Source organism: Phoca vitulina, unplaced genomic scaffold, assembly GCF_004348235.1.
Source record: "Phoca vitulina isolate PV1807 unplaced genomic scaffold, GSC_HSeal_1.0 scaffold33, whole genome shotgun sequence".
Lineage (NCBI taxonomy): Eukaryota > Metazoa > Chordata > Mammalia > Carnivora > Phocidae > Phoca > Phoca vitulina.
Window position 1 is genome coordinate 14,793,430 of NW_022589736.1, and position 24,213 is coordinate 14,817,642.

A 24,213-nucleotide genomic window follows, 5' to 3' on the forward strand; every position below is an offset into this window, starting at 1 on the left:
TGGTTCACTTGGGCTTTGGTTCCAGGACTTTGGTGAGACCATGGTTCACCTGGTTGAGCCATGTTTAGGTTCAAGACACGGAGACTCAACCAGAGGCAAAATGCTATTCCCATGCTCTACTTTAAGAACTGGTTTTTGAATCTGTTGGTTTCCCTTGTGCACCCTGGCATGTTCAAAAACGGCACTGTTAATATGCAGACTTTTAATGAGAAAAAGTACAAATTGCTGTCGAAAGTAAATTATATTGTCTATGCCACCAATACCTCATCTAGAGAAAAAGGGTGCTCTGAGCATGGGAAGGTAGGTAGAGAGAAATCTAGATCTCTTTGTACACACACACATGCACACACAAGACAGTTCAGTATCTGAGGCATCATTATCTAGGCTTGCTTTATTCCTTCTGAAAATAAAGTATAGTAACAGTAGTATAGTATAGCTATTCTGGTCTCTCTTTACACAGTAAGATTGTAAAACTTAGAATTCAGATTTAACTCTTTTAAAGGCAACGTTAAATTCAGACCGAAACTGCTGGCTCATACATCTCAAATCAGAACAACTTAAACACTTGCATTTATTCATCATAACGCATGCAGAACTTGGGAGACTACTACAGTGTACTAAGTTATTTAAAAAGTATTTAGCCCAAAAGTACATATTGCTTATATCCTATTTGTTTCTCTTCCTGGACAGAGTTACAGTCAATGTTTCCACAGCCTGTGCAAATAAGCTAAGCTTGATATTCCTTGGCGAGTCACTTGTGTGGCCCGAAGGATAATTGAGCTTACCAGGGCCCAGCCTTTTCAGAAAGGCTGTATGTAAAAATCCTGTGCATTTTAACAAGCTGTATTTTTGGATGCAACTACGTCACAGGACTTGAAGAAAATAAATCACTATACCAGGAAGCCAAATAATGAACTACCCACCAAATGTTATGATACCCTAAACAGATCTTGCTAAGAAGCCAAACTCCACTGTCCTTCTGTCTTTCGCCTCTCCTAACCCTCTGCTCCGTCCTTACATCTGCGGTCCCAACTTCAGTGCACTTGGCCACGTGGGGTGCTCGTCAAAGACAGATTCCCTAGACCACCCGACCTTGGACTCCGTGGGTCTGTGGCAGGACCCGAGAATGTGCCTGTGACAAGCACCCCCCAGGTGATCCTACTGCAGGTGATCTGGAATGCTCTCTGGGAAACCATGCTTTAAAGACCCGTCCTTTCCCCTCGGGATCACATGCATTACCCAGACCTCTAGGTACCCACCATTTTATTAATACGAATCTTCCCGAAGATGGTTTCCTCGGGTGCATAATCCGCTTAGCTCGCTTCCTCTCAGCATGCCTGCCACCGAGGAAATCACCAGCATTCAAGGCATGATCAACATTAAAAAGAATTCGGAGTTAGTCATCACTAGTGAATCCAAAAAAAAAAAAAATAAGCCCAACAGTACATTCACCTTACTCAGAGGTTTCCAACACATTTTATTTTGTAGACCACTGGTCTGTAGCTTTTGAGGACCAACATCTGTATAAATCCCTAGAAAACGTCCAACAAATGTCAGTTCCGAAGCAGCCTTTCAGGTCCCGCACACCGTACTTATGGCTTGAGTTCCAGCTACACTTGGGAAAAGGCTGCCCTCTGGCTTCTGGTGGAGGGCGGGCACATCCAAAGGAAAGCCTCTTCAGGGCCGTCCTTTCCGGGGCGCGGGGGTGGCTTCCTTTGGCAAGAAGAGGATCTGTCGCCAGGGCTTTGGTGCCGTGCCCTTAAGCATCAGAGACTCGCAGGGCCGGCTGCTTTCTCTCTCAGGTGGACACTCGAAGAGTCAGCGCGCTGGTGCTTAGTGACCGCGATCCGTCCTTATGGTTTAGTGGGTTAAAATAGAAGGAAGCCTCTGTTTTTAAGTAACACAGATAAACACCTTTTTAGATCGCCTATTTGTTCTAGCACTACAAAATTTAATTCAAGAAAATATAGGCCCCATGAAAGACTTAAAAGTTTATAAAACTAAAATCTAGTTTTCCCCAATAAATTGTACTTTTAGCCAAAACCCTCCCAACGCTTCTAAAATGATACTAAAGGGGGCATCTGATTATACAAGAGCAATAAAAAAAAATTAAATATTTATTTGAATAACAAGTTTCAGTTCGAGCTGCGACGTTGGCAATGCAGATTTTTTAACACAAATCACAAAAAGCGTGCACAAAAAAGTACTGGCGCCAAGGACAAAATAATGCTAAGAATTCAGCTAAAGAACTGCTGAGTTTAGGAAAACAAAAAGCCTGAAATCACTATACAAAATATAAAATGTAGTAACCACTACCATCCAGAGAACAGTCTTTATTATTGATTATATTTCAAAATTATTTGTGTAGTTAATTATAGATTGAGTTGTAAATGAGTATTATACATGAATGCCCTTCCGGAAGGCCAATTCCTTGTTGCACTAGAGAACATCTAATTACATTGCAAAAAGGATCCTTGCTTGCTGTCCGTAAAGAAAACAGTTAATGGTATTACTGTAAATATTAGGAAGGCTACAAAAAAAGTTAATTTCTTTTTTTGTCCCCAAAGTGCTTTCCATGCAGAGTTAAGCACTTGCCTTGTTGAACTGAATACACTACGGGGAAAATGTCCTGGGTCAAAAGAGACACTCTTGAATGAGAACGCTGGGCTTTACAAAGCAAGGACTGGAAGGAACCATGCAACCCTCTTGCTCTTGGGATACCACTGTGTCACTGACCAATTCCACCTTTCCAGAATACCATCCAAGACACTTACAAAAGACCAGACCGATAATGATAAATACGCACAAACTGAACAGACACCAAGTGCTATCTGACACCACGACGGGTATGTCTGTGCTACGGGAAAGCACCTTTAAAAAGAGCCTATGCGGCAAGAGATAAGTGTCTAAAGATTCAAAATGAATCAACAGTATTGGATAACAATATAATTCTCAACTCAGAAGCTGCCTCAAGATTAGGTGCATCTTCAGTTAATGTAACAGGAAAAAAAGGCAATGGATTTTATTTTATTAATTGCATCCACTCACAAATCGACCTAAGGTCACCAGATGTGTAGACACAATGAGATTTTTGTGGTCGTTTATAGTCTTTAATTGAAATGATGAAAAAGGAAATAGATCTATTTAAAAACAAAACCAAAGAGCTACTTGGGTCGAGATTAAGAGGTGGCCCCCGGGGTGGGGTTCACGTTCTGAGTGGCCACCTGCGGTGCGACTTCGATGATCCGGGGCTTGTCTATGATTCTGGCCGTGCGATTGCCCTTCTCCACGATCCCAATAATCCATGCTTGGTGGCCTTCCCCGTATTTGGGAGACTTGATCTCTGCACAGAACCGGGCAGCTTGCTCTCGCGGTAAACAGATTAGGAGGCCTCCTGGCAAAGAGAAAAAGAGAGAGAAAGGATCATCGTCCGTTAGGATGCCGGGCCGGCAATTTCTCGGCCCCGGGCTTCCCAGGGCACGTTCGCCCAGACGGCCCTCTGGCCACCAACCCGTTTCTAAGTGAGCTGCCCTTTCCAGTCAACTGACTTCCCGCAGAGGACACGCTACAGCAACGTGCGGCTTCTTGGTGAACCACTATATTAAAGGGACACACACAGTGAAGCTTCAACTGTGAAAATGACCTCGTGTGAATCACTGCAGGAGGGAGGTTTTGAGGGCGCAGGAACATACGTCATAGCTACTTTCTTCTTCCCACACTGAGAGAAGTATTTCAAACCAAAAGAGAACTTTTCTTTTTTTGACTTGATTTTCTACGTGGATTCCTCCTTTTGTAAAAAAGACTTTCTGTATTTTTTTTTTTTAACTTAAAAGTTAAGATCATGAAGAGGTGTATGCCTCAAAGTACTGTGGTCCTGTCACTGGCTCTGTCATCTTCAAAACAGAGAAAGCATAAAGTATGTTACGAGAGCCTCCCTCACGATGTCGGTAGCTAGGACAGAAAATTTTATGTATTCCTAAGTGGAAATAACACAGTCAAGAAAAAAATATGTATCTATACTTTTAACAAAAAGTAAAAACTTCTCATTTGTGAGTAAAGGAAACAGAATTTGACGGTAGTCTCTGCTGACTCCAGGCCCACCAGCCGGTGGGCGCCATTCCAGGCCGATGAAGGACCAACAGTTCCGGTGCCTGCTTGGAACTTCCTTACTAGAAACTGGATTGTGGTTTGTTGTTGTTGTTTTAAGGACAGGAAATTGAAGGGTCCTGTACAGAGGCCATGGGAGGCCTACCGGACAACCGCAGGCCCTCCCAGAGCGCTGGCGGGTGGGCAGGGCTCTGTGGCCCTCGCCTCTGGCTGTACCCCCAGAAGCCCACTGAGGCCCTGCTGGCATTCCTGCGGGCCAGGCCCACCCCAGACCGCCGCAGTCAGGCTTCCTGGGGGTCAGGTCTAGGCACCGGTATTTTTACATCCCCAGATGATTTCACTCTTTTGTCAGGGTAGGGAAACTACAAAGTTAGAAAGAAAAGAGAAATATGAAAAACTGAAAAGAGCAGGAAGATATCCAGGGTGAAACATAAGAGTCCAGGTAAGGGGCACTCTGGAGACATCATATACTATCTCATTCTTAAAATAGCAATTTTGCACATTTTCTTCAAGGAAAACATACAGCATGTTCAATGTAACGGAGAGGGAGCACAGTTCATTCAAATGCTAAGTTTCCCATGAAAGCCGAGGAAGGACCCATTTTCCCATATTCTCCCTCCCTCCAGTCCTGCCACCAAACAAAACTGAATTTCACGCTGCTGGATCACACACAGATGGGCAGGAGTCAGGTGACCTGCAGCACCTGGGGGAGCTGACGACATTCGTGCTAAGAAGGCCAAGGTTATCTACCAGCACTGACCTCACACACAGTGGGGTCGTGCTCACGTACTTGGCTTCTTCCTTGTCAGAGGACTTTCCATTAGCCTCGCTAGTTTAATCCTCAGATCTGGGCCCAGGATCCTTGTACCTGATGTCTCCGGGCAGGTCCCGTGCATGAGGCCAAACATGTTTCCACAGGCCTTGCTCACGGCAGCCATCTTGGCCAGGACAGGAAGGTTGTGGATCACGAAGGACACCTCGTTCCTCTGCTGCTTGGCCAGGTTCTGCGCGTGACCCAAAATTCCAAAGCCCGTGATGTCAGTGGCGGCGTGGGCATTGAACGTGTGCATGAGCCCCGCAGCTAAGAGAACACAGAGGAGCCGTTTATTATCTGGTGACATAAATGAAGATGGAGAAGAAAGCCACCCTTCCTCAACTCAAAAATTTAAACACACTTTGATGTCAAAATTCCATTTGTCAGGGAGGTGGCACATTGGAATGAAAATGTAATTTCTAAAAAAAAACCCAACCAAACAAAACAACAAAAACCAGAGTGAATTTCTGAAAGCTGATTTCTTTTTTTTTAAGGTTTTTATTTGAGATAGAGTGAGAGTGAAGAGAGATTGAGAGAGAGGGCACGAGCATGGGGAGAGGGAGAAGCAGGCTCTCCAATGAGCAGGCAGCCTGAAGCGGGGCTCGATCCCAGAACCCTGAGATCATGACCTGAGCTGAAGGCAGACACTTAACCGTCTGAGCCACCCAGGCGCTCCTGAAAGCTTATTTCTTATTCTACAAGAACCATTTAGAACTATCAGCAGCTTCAATCAACAGTAATTTTCCAGTAAACTAAAAAAAAAAAAAAAATCTGTCCAGAAAAATCAGATCTAAGCCATCCTAAAATCAAAGAACAAGACTTTAAGACGGACCTAAATTCAAAGCACTCTTACTACAAGTGAATTGCCTAAAAGGTTAATTTTCTAATAAAAAAATAGTTCTCGAAGTAGTTTTAGGTTTAAAGAAAATTGAGCAGGAAGTACAGGAGGTTCCCGTATAGTCCCCGCCCCCTTCTCCCATTATTAACATCTAGCATTAGTGAACTACATTTGTTAAAAGTGATAAGCCATTACTGATGCATTATTAGTAAATGAAGTTCATAGTTTACATAGACGCTCACTCTTGATTTTGTACAGTCTCTGGGCGTTGACGAATGTGTGACACGCATCCATCATTAGAGGATCATACAGACTATTTTCACTACTCTAAAAATCCTGTGCTCTGCCTATTCATTCCACCCCTCCCCCCCACTCCTGGTAACCACTGATCTTTTGACTGTCTCCATAGTAGTGCCTTTTCCAGAACATCAGAATTGGAATTGTAGAGTGTTTGCTCTTTTCAGATTGGCTTCTTTCACTCAGAAATATGCTCTTAAGTTTCCTCCATGTCTTTTATGGCTTGATGGCTCATTTCTTCTTAGAACTGAGTAATATTCCACTGTCTGGATGGACCAGTTTACTTATCCATTCACCTACTGAAGGACTTCTTGGTTGCTTCCAAGTCTTGGCAAATATGAATAAAGCTGCGACAAACATCCGTGTGCAGGTTTTTGGGTGGACAGAAGTTTCAATTCAGTTTGGTAAATACCAAGGAGCACAACTGTTGGATCATATTAGTGTTTATTGTATTACTATGCGTGTTATAAGGACTTTCTCCCAGTCTGTGGCTGGTCTCTTCATTCTTAGTTTCTTTCATGGAGCAGAAGTTTTTAATAAGTCCAATTTGTCAATTTTTTCTTTAATGGATTGTGCTTTCGGTGCTGTATCTTAATAGTCATTACCAAACCTAAGGTCACCTACATCTTCTCTTAGGTTATCTTCTAGGAATTTAACATTTAGGTCTATGATCCATTTTGAGTTAATTTTTATGAGAAGTGTAAGGTCTGTGTCTAGAGTTGAACTTCTGCCTGTGAATGTCCAGTTGTTCCTGAGCCCTTTGTTGAAAGGATGATCCTTTCTCCATCGAACTGTCTTTCCTCCTTTGTCAAAGATCAAACTCTACTTATGTGGGTCCATTTCTGGACTGTGTATTCTGTTCCACTGACAAATCTATCATTCTTTGACCAGTATCACACTGTGCCGATGACTGTAGCTTACACCGTCTTCAAACTGGGGTGGTGTCCATCCCCCAACTGCTCTTCTTCAACACTGTGTTGGCTGTTCTGGGTCTTTCCCCTCCGTATATAAACTCAGAACCAGTTTGTCAATATTCACAAAGTAACTGGCTAGGATTTTGAATGGGATTGCACTGAATCCATACATCAAGTTGGGAAGAACGGACATCTTGACGATATTGAGTCTTTCTATCCCTGTACCTGGAATACTTCTCCATTTATTTACATCTCTTTGACTTCTGTTATCAGTTCTACAGTTTTCCTCATATGGAGCATGCACATACTTTGTTAGATTCATACTGAAGTATTTCATTTTGGGGGGAGTAACTGAAAGTCTAATTTTTAAAAAATTAAATACCTCTTTCTCATGAAATGAAATACACCCTATGTTTACAGGAGTACCCTGGTTTTTTTTGGCACATTTTCTCTTTTTAGACCAACATTTCTTACTTAAGTGCATTCTCAGCAACAGAGGTGGAGAGAAGAATCGACACTTCTGGTCCATCACGGTGGTCGAGCAACCAGCCATCCCATTCTATTAACACACCCAGGGCAGGAGGGCAGCTGATGACATTTAATAGAAGCCAAGACGTGCACTTCAGAAGCTCTTCCCAGTGCCATCTTGGGTGAGCTTAGAGGACCAGACGATACAAGAGGACACGCCAAATCCTAGTCAGTAATAGGTATCGATCACCACCTCCTCCCCGCATAGGGATTACTGTTGCTAATGTTTCCTACAGGAATTTTAATGAAACACAGAAGCAGAGAAGGGTAGTACACTATGTCAAACTCCTGTGTGCCCAACGAAACCCAGCTCCAACCACTACCACCTTTCTGAAAGGGTCTTGTCTATTCCGGCCTACTTGTTGGGGGGTGGGATGGGGTGGGGTGGATCACTTTAAGGCAAACCTTAGTCCTACTACTTCACCTGTAAATATTCTGATATGTAACTCTTAAAGATAAAAATAACTTGTTAACCACAATACCATTGTCATTCCAATGCAATTAATATTGTATGTAACAGATCTCTCTTAAACCTCTGAATTTTTAACAGTTTCCCCTTTTTCTCCCCTATGCCCTCTGTTTGTTGTGCAAATGGAGTCACCTGTTCTGTAGAGGCTCCTGCATTCTGGATTTGGCTGTCTTCCCTGATGGTGACATGTTCTACAACCTTACATAAAGCCCATCCTGACAGACAGGTCCAAGGCTCGATGAGATAGATTCAAGTTCATTTTTTCTGGCAAGAGTACTTCATTGGCGGGGGTCAGGGGCACTTACCACCTTCACCTGAACCTTTCACCTAACAGTTTTAGCAGCTGCTGATGCTTGTTGTTGAGGTTCCTTAAATCAAGGGGGCAGCAAAAGTGGCAAGTGTATGATTCAATCATTCTTCCTGCATTTATGAGAAGTGACTATTCTAAAGAATTTGGATTTCCCAAAGTACAGTCCACACAAGAAAGGTGAAATGTGTGATTGATTCATTTATTTTCAGAATGTGTTGGTGCTCTAGCAACTTCCAAAGGTGGCCCAAAATGTTAATTATCGTTATGGTCTCACTGGTGTTTAGATAGTCGCTATGCTTCAGCTGGCTTCAGTCACTCTTCTTCTTGATGTTCACATTGCTCCTCTCCCCGTTTGACTGGTGGGAGCCTCCTCAAGATATGGTGTGGTGGCACGACCCCCTTGGTTGATATGTCCATTACTTTCAGGCACAGGAGGTCCCAGGCTTATCTTCTGTACTTCCTTTCCCAGAGTTGGAATCAGCCGTTTCCCCAAGGAGTCCTGGCACTTTTTCATGGGAAATGTTAACTTTCAGATCAGAATCTGGGCACTAGGAGTTCATTACTACTAGGTTATCGCTGCTTCTAGGCCTTCTCGATGGACTCGGAAATAAACATTTTTAGGGGAAAAAAAAATCCTGAGTTCATACTGATAATTCCAAAGTAAAGATTACAGTTATTAACTTAGCTTCTTCAGTCTTACTTCTTTTTATTCTTGAAATCTTTGTTCCAAACTGTATTAATTTATCTGTTTTATCATACTATCCCAATATTCTCACAAACAGAAGCCCACCGAGCAATGATATATCTTTGTGGGGTTTTGTCCCGAGGATACATATTGAAAATATCAGGCTCAAAGTGATTTGAAATAATTCTTCCCCATGTGGTTTTGCCACTAACTTGATATATGTTAGGCAGCTTTTTAAAAAATTTGGTTTAGGGCGCCTGGGTGTCTCAGTTGGTTAAGCGACTGCCTTCGGCTCAGGTCATGATCCTGGAGTCCCTGGATCGAGTTCCGCATCGGGCTCCCTGCTCAGCAGGGAGTCTGCTTCTCCCTCTGACCCTCCCCCCTCTTGTGCTCACTCTCTCTTTCGCTCTCATTCTATCTCTCTCTCTCAAATAAATAAAATCTTTTTAAATAAATAAATTAAAAATTTGGTTTAGAATTGTAAGCAATGCTATTTTTTATATAATTTTTTAACCATAGAAAACATTCATTTCGAAGGCAAACTCGGAGAGGTCTACTTCCTCCCTATTCCCTCTTAGATCGAATTATTTTTATTAGTGATTTATTTTCCCCTTGTTCTTTTTTGAAAGTATAAAATACACATTATTCACATATGAACACACAAAATGTAGCACACCATATACGTCCTTCTGTCCCTTTCTCGTTTGATTGTTCTCTTAGAGCATCCAGGAATAAAGATCTTGCGTTCCTTTCAATGGCTATTCTATTTCAATGGTATTCCACTGTATGCACGTAGACTAGACAACTCTGTAACCTACTGTGGACATGTGGATTGTTTCCCTCTTTTGCAATTATAATCAGTGCTTCAATGCACAGTCTTACAGACATGCCCTCTCATATTCTGGCCACTGCAGCTCTGAGGCAGAGTCACAGAAGTGGGGCCGCTAGGTCAAAATACATGTCCACATAACTTGGTAGATATGATCACATACTCCCCCATCAGCTTCTGCCACAGTGTCGCTACCAGCAGTGTACAGAAAGTAAGGATGTGGAATCTCAGATGCTCAAATACGAGGAACTGAAAATTCATACAAATAAAAATCAATCCATTACAAATCCCTTTCTTACTGTTAAACGACTTAATTTGAAGAACCAGAAAAGGGAAAAAGACTCCTTGTACATTGTAAGTGGCACAGGAATAGAGAGGAAAAGCCTTGGTGGTAAGTGATGAGAGCATCTCCTCAAATGAATTAAATTATTATAATTAAGAATTAAATAATTGAAATAAGAATACAAATACGAATTAAATAATTACAATTTCACTTTGGAATACAGCCAAAGAAATATTCCTGGAATGCAGAAAACAAACTATGAAAAAATCTGATCCCCCAAAAAACTATTCAGGAGTCGGCAAAAGGTAAATTAATTATGGTGTATCTCTGGTGGATCATCCAGGCATTAAAAATTATGTATTCTAGGGTTATACAAAAAAAAAGAATTGAAAAAAGTGAAAAAAAAGAATTCAGTAATATTAAGTGAATAAAAGCAAATTCCACATACAAATAAAATGTATGATAACCACTAGTTGAAAACATGAACAACAGAACAATAAAACAATAAAACAGTAAGCCACCAACCAACCACAAGAAAAAATCCTGGAAGAAAACATAAATATACAGTAACAGAAGCTGTTCTGGGTTATGAGACTATGGATAAAGTTTCTTCTCTCCTTTTTTCATTTTCTAAGAACTTCTATAATCTAAATCTATTGAGATTCTCCCAAAATCTAAATATTTTTACAGTAAAATATATATATATATATAAAAATAAATGGGAAAAGAAAACACATTACAGAAATTTTTTGAATGTAGCAGATCATTGTACGTCGTGGCATGAAGGCCCCCTGGAAAATAGTGAGCACCGTCCAGAAAAGCCACAGCAGCACTGACCTCTTACACGTTGTAACCAGAAGCCCGGGCCTAGAAAGTTCTCAGCAGGAACAGTAGACCAGACAAGTCAGTCATGGCGTGGAGAAGTACACAGTGGTGAAAATGAATTAAATACAAGTACATACACCAGGAATAACGCTCAGGAACATTAAGTGTGAACAAAACAGCAGGAAAAACACACAGGTGGGATTCAAATAAGCAAAAATAAAAAAACTAATTGCTTAAAGATACAAGTCTCTGTGATAAAAAGACTTTACAGTGATGACAATGAACGTGAGCTTCAGAGCCGTAGCTGCTCCTACAGAGGAATCCGGGGGTGGACTGTGGAAGGGGCACCTCTGGGCTTCCAAGGCCAGGCTCTGTTTCTCATACCAGATGGTGTTGCACTGCTGATCCTTAAGCCCTGCACAGATTTTATAAAATTCTTTTGTATCAACTTGGGATCTCATAAAAAAAAAAAAAAAATCTGTTTTCACATTTTTAAGTAATTTTAAAATCACAGTGTCAGGCAAGATCTTTTAAGATCCTCTGGTCAACCCTAATATTTCTTCTTTAAATAATTCAAGTGTTACATATATTTGGTTCAAAGTCACCTGGAGAAAGGTGAAGAATAGAGGGGATAAGACAAAGAAAATGCATTCAAATCCATTTTTTTTTTTTTAGAGAAAGAGAGGGAGAATCTCAAGCAGGCTCCACCCAGCATGGAGCCCAACTCGGGGATCGATCCATAGCCCTGCGATCATGATCTGAGCCAAATTCAAGAGTCGGACGCTTAACCAAGTCAGTCACCCAGGCGCACCCCACATTCAAATCCATTTCTGATTGTCGGCTCAGGGAATCCTGAAAAACTAAATGAGTGATTTTTTTTTTTTTTAAGTAGGCTCCATGCCCAGCGTGGAGCTCAGTGCAGGGCTCGAACTCACAACCCTGAGATCAAGACCTGAGCGGAGATTGAGAGTCAGACACTCAACCAAGTGAGCCATCCAGGCACCCCAAAGAGTGACTTTTTTTAAGGAAAAGATTTTTGAACTTCATCTTCCAAGTTACAAAATAGAATGCCACACAACCCACGTCCTTAAGTATAACATGCCATTAATGATGAGAAAGAAAACTGGTATTTCCAGAAAAAAATCGTAAGAATTTCCATCACTAAGCTTATCAACGTTGATGAAATGTGTGGTACTGGAGAAAGAGCAGTTTTTATAGTCAAACAGTTTTGGGTCTGAGAACAGGATCTGCCTGTATTAATGCATTTCCTCTCGGCCAGAGGGAAGAAACAGGGTCCAATTCACATGATTATGAAAAAAAAAAAAAAAAAAAAGTCCGTGAAGTACCAAAAAGAAAGCTAGCATGTTGTATGCAAAGTCAACTCACCCGGTCCATATTTAACGAGGACCTACAGTGAGAACGAGTCCCTTCTTCTGAGTGCTGGGGCGACCGCAGTGAACCAAACCAACGGAAATCCCCGCCCTCTGGGAGCTGACATTCTACACGCTGGTTTGCTTCCAAATCATCTGCACAGATGCTTTTCTAGAAACAGTTCCTCTGGCACGTCAGAGGTCAGGACTTCAAAGACCCAGGAGAAGAGCTTCCTTCTTAATTACACAATATGCCTGGTATTTTCTACATCCATATGAAAGCCAAAAAAAGGGGGGGAGGAAGTATAAGATACTTGAACTATATCAAGTAATTCCCTTGGCAAGCCTTGCTGCTTTCTAGAAGATGAACTGTGGTTCTTGAACTTTCCTGGTCATTTTAATCTGCTTTTGAAACTTAGTGGAGTACCGAAGTATTTGCTCAATTACTGGGCATAAAGACTGTGGAATAGCTTCAATCTCTTACTTAGCTGTTCAGAAGGAATAGATGGTAATACTTAAAAGCAGTATAAGCAGTAGTTTCAAATCCCGGGTCCCCACTGGCGCGCCGTGGGACCTTGAGCGAGTTACTTCTCTGTAAACAGAGGACACCAGCAGCTACCTAATAAGGCTGTCCTAAGAATTAAGTAGGAAACTAGGTCAAGTTCCTGAGACTGATTACCAGATAATTGGTAGCCACTATTTATTATTATTATTACTTTCTACCCGTATTAAGAACCTAGACAAGAAACGAAATGTAAAGAAAAAAATGACGACACGAATGTCATTACTCATTTACACACACAGACGTGGGAATTCAAAGTAACAACGTGAACACCTCGAATTGATAAGTCAAATGCTTCTGAAAACATGCTACATAAGTTTCTTTTCCATTTTTATTGGGGCACAGAGGAATTCGATACTGCCCATCATCCCAGAAATTTAGGACTGGAAGGAACGGAGAGAAAACAGAACCTCAACTCTGTTTCGTCAATTTGGAAACTGAATTCACGAATCCATCCCTATTCTCTGGTTCTCCTCTACACTCGGCACTGTTGTCACTGCGAGGGCATTTACGCCGGGGGGCGGGGGGGGGGGGACACAGAGGTGCTGGCAGAGCCACAGCGCCCTGGGACCCCAGGACGCAGCTGAAAGTGTGCTGCAGGAGGAGCTGCCGTGACCCCACGACCCCGTCTAACGTAGTGTTTCCCCCTAGTCCTCAGTCTTTCCTTGTCTCTCTTGCAAGTCAACATTTAAAACACATTTCTGCCAGGAACACACAGGATCTGGACTCCCGCTGGTGATCTAGGACCCCAAACCAGGTACCAACAGAAGGGGGTACGCAGTACCGGCCCGATCGGGCTCATGGCCTGTTCCTCCAGCCAAGAATGTGGTTTTTCACATGTTTAAGGAATTGGCACCAAGGGAGGAGGGGCAATGTAGCCGAGACTGGACGTGGCCCGCAAAGCTGAAAATGTTTCCCGGCTGGCCGACCCCTGCCAGAGACGAGCCCTCCCGCCCCGATACCTGTTCTGTTGAGCCTCGCCATGTTCATCATTGCCTCCTGGTACGCCAACTCAACGTCTTCTTGGGTGACCACTAGTTTGATCTTATTCCATTTTTCAGGCTAGTACCAGGAAGAGAGGTTAGGAGGAAAGGGGGAAAAATGTGATTAATCTAACCACTCGAAGAAAAAGAGCGTATTTTGGGGGGTCACCTTCTGGAGGTTTCGTTTATCTAATTTTGTACACAAAGTAACATTTTCTAACTTTCGCTTTCTGTGACTCGTGTTTTAGGCGCCCCATTAGATGCTGAATCATGCCATCTGTTCTGTCCCTGACCACCCCCCTTCCGTGGTCCAGTCGTGCAGTTTCCTGGCCACGTAAGCCCGGCAGGACATAGGGCCGCAGTGCGGCTGCCCCCCACGGCCGGGCACGGCTCACACCGGGAATGGCTGCCGACGTACTCTGCTGTTCCTCCCCATCTCCTCTAACAAGCTGAAGGCTTGCATTGTCATACAATCACACTTTTACCGACTTGACCTAAATTCTGCCTTGAGCCATCTCGATGGACACACGAGGGTGAAAACAGCTTTGACTGCACGCACCCTAAGGACAGCCTGGGGTGACCACACAGGCGGTCACAAAGGTCAGGAGAAAAGAAGCTTCCCTTTTTCCTCAGTCTGATTTTCAAAGACTCTAGCATCACAATACTATCATCCTGCTCCATGAGTGGCCACCATCCAGGCATTCTTTTTTTTTTTTCTTTTTTAATAATACCCAATAATCTACCACCCAGTGCAGTAACTGAAGTCCATCCATGTGCTCTTCCCTTAACCCACAGCTCCCCATATCTCCCCCAGAGCCAGTAATTATTCTGAAGTTTATACTCGTCCTTCTCCTGCCGTACAAAATATTCTCGTACATACAGATGCCAAAACAATTTACTCTTTGGTTGCTTCTGACCTTTATGAAAGCGTATTATGCAGTTACATAATCTTTGGATCTTGCTTTTTTCAATTCTGAGCATTAAAAAAAAAAAAAAAGTAAAGGTGGTGTCAGGTTGGGGGTAGGGAGAAGGATCCCAAACCCCTCATCTTTGAGGGCCCTCTGCCTCACCTGCTTCCAGCAACCTTGCTAAGTTACTCAGACCTGGCCCTTCGCATGGAGAGTCACCGTGGATTCCTGGCCAGTCATGGCCTTCCAATCTGACTTACAGGTCATCATACCTGATGGGAGGTCTCCCCTTGTCACTGGATGGAAGGGAAAAGTAACTCAAGGATGTGGCTTAGAGATTTTCTCTACTCTGCCGTATCAAGGAAGATATATCTGGTTGATCAATAACATAAAATTTTTATTCTTTTTCAACTCTTTCTCAGGAATGGTAGTTCAGATGATAGTGGCAGAAATTAAAAGCACCAAGATACGCGAGAATATGCCACAACTGTATTAATTTTTGAATTGTTATGGCAAGGAGAAGAACCCTAAATGAAGTGTGATCATAGCTCAGTGGAAAAGTGACTCAGGATAAATATCTTCATATTCTAGAGGCTTTCTCCACAAGGTAATTACTTCTCAAAACGTTGGAGTTACTAATTAGTTTAAAAAGACAACACAACCAAACAAAACAACCAAAAACCTCGTGAATAAAACAATTAAAATTGTCAACAACCCTGCCTGTATTTATACCCCCAAACACTACACTTTCCATACATTCTCCTACGATTTCTCTTAGTAATGCTTAAGATATGAAAGATAAAGCACTCGATACGTGGTACTGATTTAATAAAAAAAGACAGTCCCTAGAATTTGTGAAGGACATGGCTGATACTCCACTCCAGGGTAGTGGAACTGAAGGAGCTCATTTCTGGAAGACAGAGTGAAACCATGGGGACGACCCAGATCTGAAACGTGCAAACAAGTCTGAGGGGCAGGGCTCGCTTACGGACGAGGAGCGGCGCTCACTCCAGAGCAGACACGTCTTCTCGAGAAAGCGTACTCCGCAACGAGCACACCAAGGAGACACTCACTGGACCCCGTGTGCAGAGTGAACGCTCCGATCTCCACACCCGCCAACAAAAACGACCCCAGTCCCGCCAACGTGCTGTCCACCCCGCCCCCACGGCAGGCGGCGCTCCACTCACAATGTCCAGCCACTGGTGCACGGCCACGGCCACCTGTGTCCCCAGGGGCTTCGTCAGCACAAGCACGTCCCCCGGCACCGCGTTATCCGGCCTGAAGAGAAGAACAAGGCAGTTCAGTGTAATCAAAGAGGTAAACTCACTGTCAACAGAACAGGAGAAAGAAAAGGCTGTTCCAAGTGCACGTGTGTTTGCAAAACACTTCAATTTAAGCCAACCACCACCAGGGCAGTAGAACCTTCCTTGCAATTGCTACTGAGGCCACTGCTGGAGCAGAAACACTGAAAGAAGTGAAGGGTCTGCCAGTTACCTACAGGATCGCCCACAGCCCCAAGGAGTGGACAAAGAAGCAGACCACAGCCTTCAAAGGCAAAGGCCTCATCGGGCCACGCTCATGTGTAATTCTCAGTACAGACCCACCATGGTTCGGGGGCAACAAGACTTCTGACCCGAAGACCGTTTCTCACCATCACTCATGAGATAGAGACCCGTGGGATGTGGCTCCAACCTGCAGGTCTAATGTTTTGGTGATTTCATCAAAGTTCTCAAATTCAAACTGACCAACACTAAGTTCCCTACTTGGCACCCAGACAGACTCCTTGGTTGTTCCCGGTCTTAAAGACAGAAGGCCAACACTAAAAACACAAAGGCCGACCCCCCAAGCGCAACCCCTATCACACTACACCCTCACTGCGGGGCATGGCCAGCCCTCGTGTCTTCCTTGTGTCGGTTCAAGCTGCCCACCCAGCCACTGTGCCCTCCAACAGTAGAGGACTATGTCACCCACGCCGATCACCAAGCCAGGGGCACAGACTTAAAATCAACCACTAGCTCCCCAGCTCATCCCGTGATCTCTGTATCCACTGTTAGCTTTGAAAAATGTTCATTTGGTAACGGTATCTAAGAAACTCCTTTTCCAAAAAGTAGGCCTTGAGGCATGAATGTCTTTCAGGTGTGACTCAGCCGCACCTCAGTGCTGGTATGTTCTTGGACAGCACAGGTCATGTGCCAGCCACAAGCATTACGACCCACAACTACCGGGTGATGTTCAAGTTCACAGGCACTACTGGATGAAATATAACCACTTGCGCACGCTCGTTCCTGTTTTACAAACTAAACATACACACTGTTGACCAGAAAATCCACTGAAGCTTGTTTTATTATGTTTTCCTAATTTTAGCAATTGCTTAAGTTCTTTTTCTACTGAAAAGCTGAAATGTGGGAGGCAGATGGACCCACGATCCTCTCTGTGTGGAAGCTTGAGAACGAGCAACATAAAACACAGGAAAACAAAACTCTGGTGTAAGTAAAATGCAAGACCCTTCACAAGAAAGCTATCAGACAATGTCTCTAAAAAGAGCTCCCAACAATTAAAAAAATGGGCAAAAGACAAGAATATATGAAAAATATGCTCAACTTTCCTCACAAAGGAGTAAGGTTTAAGCCACCAGACAGACTGTCAAGGAACTGAGAGGCTTGTTTGCACGCTGTGTTGGTGGGGAGGGGGGCCGTGGCAGTCTTGTTCACTGCTGGCCAAGCCGCTACGCAGGGCAATCTGGAGAAATCTATCGTGACTCTGCACATATATTTGACCTAGCCATTCTATTTTGAAAAATTTCTTACCAAGAGTTACACATATACAAAATCATCTACGTATAATGGTTATACAATGAAGTACTATTTGTAATGTCAAAATAATTGAATAATGTAAATGTGAATAGTAAATTGGCTCAAACTTGGTAAAAGTAGTTCCCTTGTCCAGGAAAGGAAACTGGTGACAAGGGATGGGGGGGACTCCGCACTGCAGATTTTTCTCTACTGTTTGAATCCCAAATCATGTGAGCACAGTGCCTGTTAGTACCTGTTCACAGAAAAAAGCCAAACAGGGGTGCCTGGGTGGCTCAGTCGGCCCCACGTCAGACTCCCTGCTCTGCTTCTCCCTCTGCCCCTCCCTGCCCCACTCGTGTGCAGGCCCTCATAAATAAATAAAATCTTTTTTTTTTTTAAAGGTAAACAAATGGGACTTTCTACTTCCTTCAGAAAATAGAACATTTTCTTTTCTTAAAAAGACATCAAACATGTAAAGTTAACAACTTGTATTAAGACAGAATCTTTCAAAAAAAAAAAAAAAGGAGAGAGAGACAGAGAGAGAGAGACTCTTTCCCAAAGATCTAGAAATGGCCAGAAAGCACATGAACAGAGGCCCGTATGATTAGCTACCAGAGAAATGGACATAGATCACCTCACACCTGCTAGGCTGGCTATACCAAACATGCAGACAAGAGAATGAGGACTAGTGAGGATGCGGACACTGGCATTCTCCTACGTTGCTGTTTCGGATGTAAAATGGTGCCACTGTTGGAAACCAGGGTGATGGTGGCTCAAGCTACACAGTTACCACGTGACCCGGTAATTCTTAGGTACATCACACCATGGGAAATGCAATGTATGTTCACAAAAACTTCCACACAAAAGTTCACAGCAGCATCATCTGTTCTGGTCCATCACACCATGGACTGTCATTCAGCCGTAAAAAGGCATGAAGCAGTGACAACACGCCACAACACGGAGTCTGGAAACGTCACACTAACTGAAAGAAGCCAGACACAAAATACTGATGTATCCTAGGATTCCATTTATCAGAAATGTTGAAAATGGGCAACTTCACAAGACGGAAAGTAGATTAGTGGTTTCCAGGACTCGGGGAGAAGGGAGGTGGGAATAACTGCTTACAGATACAGGGTTTCTTTTTGGAGTGATCGAAATGTTCTGGAATTGGACAGTGGTGATGGCTGCACAACCTTGTTAATACTAAAAACCAGTGAAGTGTATACTTTAAAAAGCTGAATTTCATGGGATGCCAGGCACAGTCAGTTAAGCATCTGACTCTGGTTTGGGCTCAGGTCCCATGTCGGGCTCTGGGCTCGGCATGAGTCTGCTTGTCCCCCTCCCTCCCCCTCTGCCTCTCCCTCTGCTCTAATAAATAGATAATTATTTTTTAACAAGTTGAATTTAATGTGATGTGAAATTTTGTTACATGAATTGTACTTCAATAAAAAAAAAAAACCCAAAATTAAAAAAAATTAGGAGTAAAGTACTGCTATGTGCCACAAAATGATGAACCTTAAAAATATCATGCTAATATTGTGTGCAGTGAAAGGCAGAATGGGAACCGGGGGAACGTGGAGTGACAGTGAGGGGGATGGGTTTCCAGCTGGGGTGACGGAATGTTAGTCTACAATCATCTCTGGGGATGGCTACATAACTCTGTGCAACACCACCAATGGGATGCGAATTCATATTTCAATACATCTTTACTAAAAAATGAAAAAGAAAGGGAGAACCAGGCCAGGTGATGGGAAACAAAATCCACTTACATGATAAATTCATTGGGCTGGCAGACAGTCGTGGCCACTCCTCCCAGAACAATCCAGGGATTTAACACAGTCTGGCCACCAGTCACAGACGTCCCTGCCTCCTCTGCTGCGTCCTTAAAACCCTGTATAATTAGGGGCATCACTTTGTCCCTTTCCTAGGGTTGAAAAGAACACAAATGAAAAGTCACATAAAATTCAGTTCAGAACCCAGAAAAGAGAATCTACACTTAATGTTATAAAGAAGATCATAAAACCCTAGAGGGGCTCCTGCGGTTTACAGCCAGGGTCGGGGATCAGAGGAAGAAGGAGGCCAAGGGCTGACATTGCAGCCATTTTATCAGGAGTCGGAAGGCGCTTTAGGTTACAATGTGAACGGAGCCCAGACAACACAGAATTAAAAACTGGAATTTGACTGGCTCCACAGGTCTGCCCTCCATCTGAGGGCCAGCTCTTTCAGGGGTCCTTAAGAATTCCAGCGCCCTCCTCCAGACGCTGTGTGGAAGCCATGACCAGCTAATTTCTATGAGGCGCGGCAAACCTCTTCCTGGGGCACAAAAACAGGTACCTTTCAAAAAGAATCTAATGGAAATCATCCCTGAGTCAAAGGACAGGGGCTGGTGGCAAGGCCACGGACACGGCTGTGTGAGCATGTGACTGCATGGGGCACCCCGCCGCGTCACCCCCCCGCTGCGTCACCCCAGACAGCAGTGGCGTGCGCCCGGGGTCTGTAAGGCTAGGCCTGGGCCACAGGCCTGGCGCGGAGCTGCTAGGACTGAGGCCTCAACTTTAGTAAAGCAAACAAACATGCCTGTCTTGGCTTCGGTCTACCTGAAGAGAGAAAGGGAAGCAGGTGGTGGAAATGAGAACAAGAACAGGTCAGAGTCTCTAGTTTAATTCGCAGGTAGTTGCCAAAAAATAAATGGGGAGCCCGACAGAAGAGGAGAGCCGTGCAGCCTGGGCACCCCGTTACGGACGGCGGGGACAAAGGGCTAACCAGTCAAGTGACGCCAGCAAGACAGCAGACTACTTACCCTGTCGGTCATTTTATTACTGATTCCGAGGAGCATCAGCATATTGTCGCATTCCGTGACCCCCATGGCATAGAGGTCACTGAGGACGTTGGCACATGCTATCCTGCCCTGGAAGAGAGGGGAGGCGTGACAGAGGACAACTGGGGTACTTTCCGTGTGTGCCTACAGAGTGCCTCCCAGGACAATTCGGGGACTTTCCAGGGACATGGTCCCCGCTTTCTGTGTCCTTTACTGCATCACACAACCACGAGGCCATTCCTTCACTGTTTCTCAGACATTCCTGTGACCACCTCTTCTTTCTTGTGCAGAACACAGAATTTCTGTGTTCTTTCCCATTCTGAATATCGGGAGAAGCCTGCAATGTATTTAGATGGGGGAACTGGGGTTGGGAGCAGATGCTGAGCCGAGCAAGGTTGGAGCTGATGGGTCTGGGAGGAGAGCTTATGGAATGAAAAAGTTGGAAAACAACGGTCTTCTAAAGCAAACTTGGAAACAGCCACGTATTCTAAACAGATTCTAAAAATATGTTCACTTTATTGGTTATAGAGAAAATGGTTTTTATAACACAGGGAAGGAGAAATTTTGGAAGCTTCTTTACAAGGCTGTAGAAGATAAACAGGAAAAACATCTTGCTTGAGAAATCAAAAAATAGAAGAGAGAAAAAACATCTAGGCCTGAAGTCAGACTGTTTTCTAAAGTATATAAAAAGCATTTCCAGTAAACTATATTATTTTGTAAGGAACTTTTTAATTCAATAGAAATATGATAATACAGATTTTGTTTTTTAATATCCACTGGAGATTTTTTAAATATTAAGTCGTCAGGGGTGCCCGGCTGGCTCAGTTAGTGCAGCTAGTGACTCTTGATCTCGGGGTTGTTAAGTTCAAGCCCCATGTTGGGTGTAGAGATTACTTAAAATAAAATATTAAAAAAAACAGGGGCGGGTGCCTGGGTGGCTTAATGACGTCTGCCTTTGGCTCAGGTCATGATCCCAGGGTCCTGGGATCGAGCCCCACATCGGGCTCCTTGCTCGGCCGGGAGCCTGCTTCTCCCTCTCCTACTCCCCCTGCTTGTGTTCCCTCTCTCGCTGTGTCTCTCTCTGTCTCTCTCTCTGTCAAATAAATAAATAAAATCTTTAAAAAAAAAAAAAAACAACCACCACAACAACAACAAAAAAATGGGCGCCTAGGTGGCTTAGTGGTTGAGCATCAGACTCTTGATTTCAGCTCAGGTCGTGATCTTAGGGTCGTGAGATCAAGCCCCATGTTAGGCTCCATCCGCACTGGGCACGGATCTTGCTGGAGATTCTTTCTCTCTCTCCCTCTGTCCCCCAACCCCCGCTCCAAAAAATAAATAAATAAAAAATAAATATAAGTTGTCATTTCTAGACAGTGAAGGAGAAAATGACAAATTGTTCTTCTGACATGAGGATAATCAAACTCCCAAGTATGATCATTTCAGCAGCTGGCTCAGTACTCGCTGAGGTTTTCTTATGACTTCCTGGCAGAATGGCAGCGAGCTCAGAAGCGACAATAGCAGGGGCAACAGGGCTTTTCCAATTCGGAGGTGCCTGCCACTTGGGGCCGTAGCCACGTTCTGTCCCCTCTCTGATGCTTTTAAGTTATGCTGGCTAGAGGCACCTGGGTGGCTAGGTCCTGATCCCGGGGTCTGGGATGGAGTCCCGCATCGGGCTCCTTGTTCAGCGGGGAGCCTGCTTCTCCCTCTATCTGCTGTTCCCCCGGCTTGTGCTCTCTCCCTCTATCTCTGTCAAATAAATAAAATCTTTAAAAAAAAGAGAGAGAGAGAGAGAGATGCTGGCTAAAGGCTGAATTCTGGTCCTAGCCGCCTCTGCCACCTGGTCAGGTGGGGCACCTGTGGTCTCTCAGAAGTACTGCTCCAGAGGAGAGAACCGAAGTGCAGGGGCCAGACAGGTTTCTAGTCAACTATCTGCTTGTCACTGGCACCTGAGAGGTGACCTTCCTCCTCCCCACAGTTAGCTGTCTCGGGGCCCAAGTCCCTATGCATGTGGCTTGAGTCCAGTGCCCTGGCACACAGGGAGGCCCATTTCTTTCTTTCTTTCTTTTTTTTTTTTTTTAAAGATTTTATTTATTTGACAGAGAGAGACAGAGCGAGAGCGGGAACACAAGCAGGGGGAGTGGGAGAGGGAGAAGCAGGCTTCCCGCGGAGCAGGGAGCCCGATGCAGGGCTCGATCCCAGGACCCCGGGATCACGACCCGAGCCGAAGGCAGACGCTTAACGACTGAGCCACCCAGCCGCCCCAGGGAGGCCCATTTCTTAACAGCATGATGCTCCCCGTTTCTTCATCGGCTCCTCATCTGGTAGGGTAGGGGGTTAAAGTCGGGCAGACCAGGAGGTTGCTGGCGTAGCCATGCACTGGGCAATTTGGAAGTAGATCCAGGCAGGGCCGTGATCAGTAGCCAGGAACTTAACGCCGCAGATCAGGTACGCATTCTACATGGTGACACATGACACACTGAGGTGCCTAGTGACCAGAGCTGGAATTGACAGACAAGTAGCTTAACTGTGGTGAGATGCTAAGCTGTTTATTTCTGGAAGGAAACACCTTGCATCAGTCCTGCTACCGAGTGTGGTAACACCTCGTAGCCTCAAACACAGGAATGCGGAGTTTACAAACGTCAGAGAGAGAAGGCAAGAAGAAAACTCTAAGCACGTCCATCAACAGATGTGCTGAGAACACAACAGGTGTTTGCGCCCAGACACACCCACAGGTACAAGAGCGGCAGAGGGGCTCCCCGCGCCTGCCCCCACTGCCTTCCGCCCGGGACTGAGCGTGAGCAGGGCAGACCCAACGGCTGCAAGGGCAGAAGGCAGGGCAGCGGCGGCGGGATGGTGACAACTGGCGTGTCAGGAAAGCCAAGTCCCCAGCCCCAAACCCAACCAACAAGCAGTTCCAGATGTAAACACACACCCGGGTCAAACTCACCATCATGTAAGGGTCATCGACGATAGGATAGATGTAATCTGTGGTTTGAACCAGAGAGAGACCGCCATGCCTCAAAGGAATGACGCAAGTATCCATTCCAATGCCTGCAAAGACGAAAGTCGTCAGCATCCAAAAACCAAAAGGAAAAGCCATTTCATTTTATACCATCAGTGTTGCGAATAGGAGCAGTTTCGTGCACGATGCTTATGGAGCACTGAGCCCTGCCAACAAAGCAATGTGTTTCCTATCAAGACCGTAAGTGAAATAAACGTGAAACGTAACTGGCTTAAGATGGAAAGTGAGAATAAAATTTGTTAGTCATGAAGACTCAACTTCAATACGGTACAATTTTTAGACTTTAATGATGCCTCCGATGGAAATTTTTCCTTTGTATTACTGTATCATGTGGCTGGCACCACAGAGAATTCCTTTAAAGATGAGAAAGCATCAACGGAACTTGGGTTGTCTTAGCTACAGTTACTTTTCGAGTAGATCTTTAGGCGTTATTCTGTTTTCCCCAATAAAGTCTGTAAAATCTGGGGCACCTGGGTGGCTCAGTTGGTTAAGCGACTGCCTTCGGCTCAGGTCATGATCCTAGGGTCTGGGATCGAGCCCCGCATTGGGCTCCCTGCTCAGCTGGAAGCCTGCTTCTCCCTCTCCCACTCCCTCTACTTGTGTTCCCTCTCACGCTGTCTCTCTCTCTGTGTCAATTAAATAAATAAAATCTTTAAAAAAAAAAAGTCTGTAAAATCTTTTATACATATAATAAATGTTATTATTACTTCTACATTTTAGTCAAAAATGAAAATGACAGAGGTGGGGAGGGCGCCTGGCTGGCTCAGTCAGTTGAGCGTGCGACTCTTGATCTCGGGGTCGTTGAGTTCGATTCTCCACGTTGGGTGTAGAGATTACTTAAAAATAAATAAATAAGCCT

At 44.4% G+C, this 24,213-nt stretch overlaps 1 protein-coding gene across 6 annotated transcripts in view; it reads right to left on the reverse strand.

Moving 5' to 3' along the window:
* Positions 1–347: 347 nt before the first annotated feature.
* SEPHS1 (selenophosphate synthetase 1) overlaps positions 348–24,213 on the reverse strand; it is a 31,532-nt gene continuing 7,666 nt past the window's right edge. For 4 of the 6 annotated variants that reach the window (XM_032425704.1, XM_032425706.1, XM_032425703.1 and 1 more), the window contains 8 exons: positions 23,280–23,383; positions 20,315–20,422; positions 19,284–19,438; positions 15,910–16,000; positions 13,794–13,893; positions 4,976–5,188; positions 3,225–3,394; positions 349–1,852 (listed from right to left, as the gene is read on the reverse strand). In XM_032425704.1, the coding sequence (XP_032281595.1) occupies positions 1,799–1,852; positions 3,225–3,394; positions 4,976–5,188; positions 13,794–13,893; positions 15,910–16,000; positions 19,284–19,438; positions 20,315–20,422; positions 23,280–23,383 (995 nt within the window). In that variant the 3' untranslated portion in view covers positions 349–1,798. Of the gene's footprint in view, positions 3,395–4,975; positions 5,189–13,793; positions 13,894–15,909; positions 16,001–19,283; positions 19,439–20,314; positions 20,423–23,279; positions 23,384–24,213 lie in introns of all 6 variants that reach the window. The other 2 variants (XM_032425708.1, XM_032425707.1) reach the window with 2 other exon arrangements.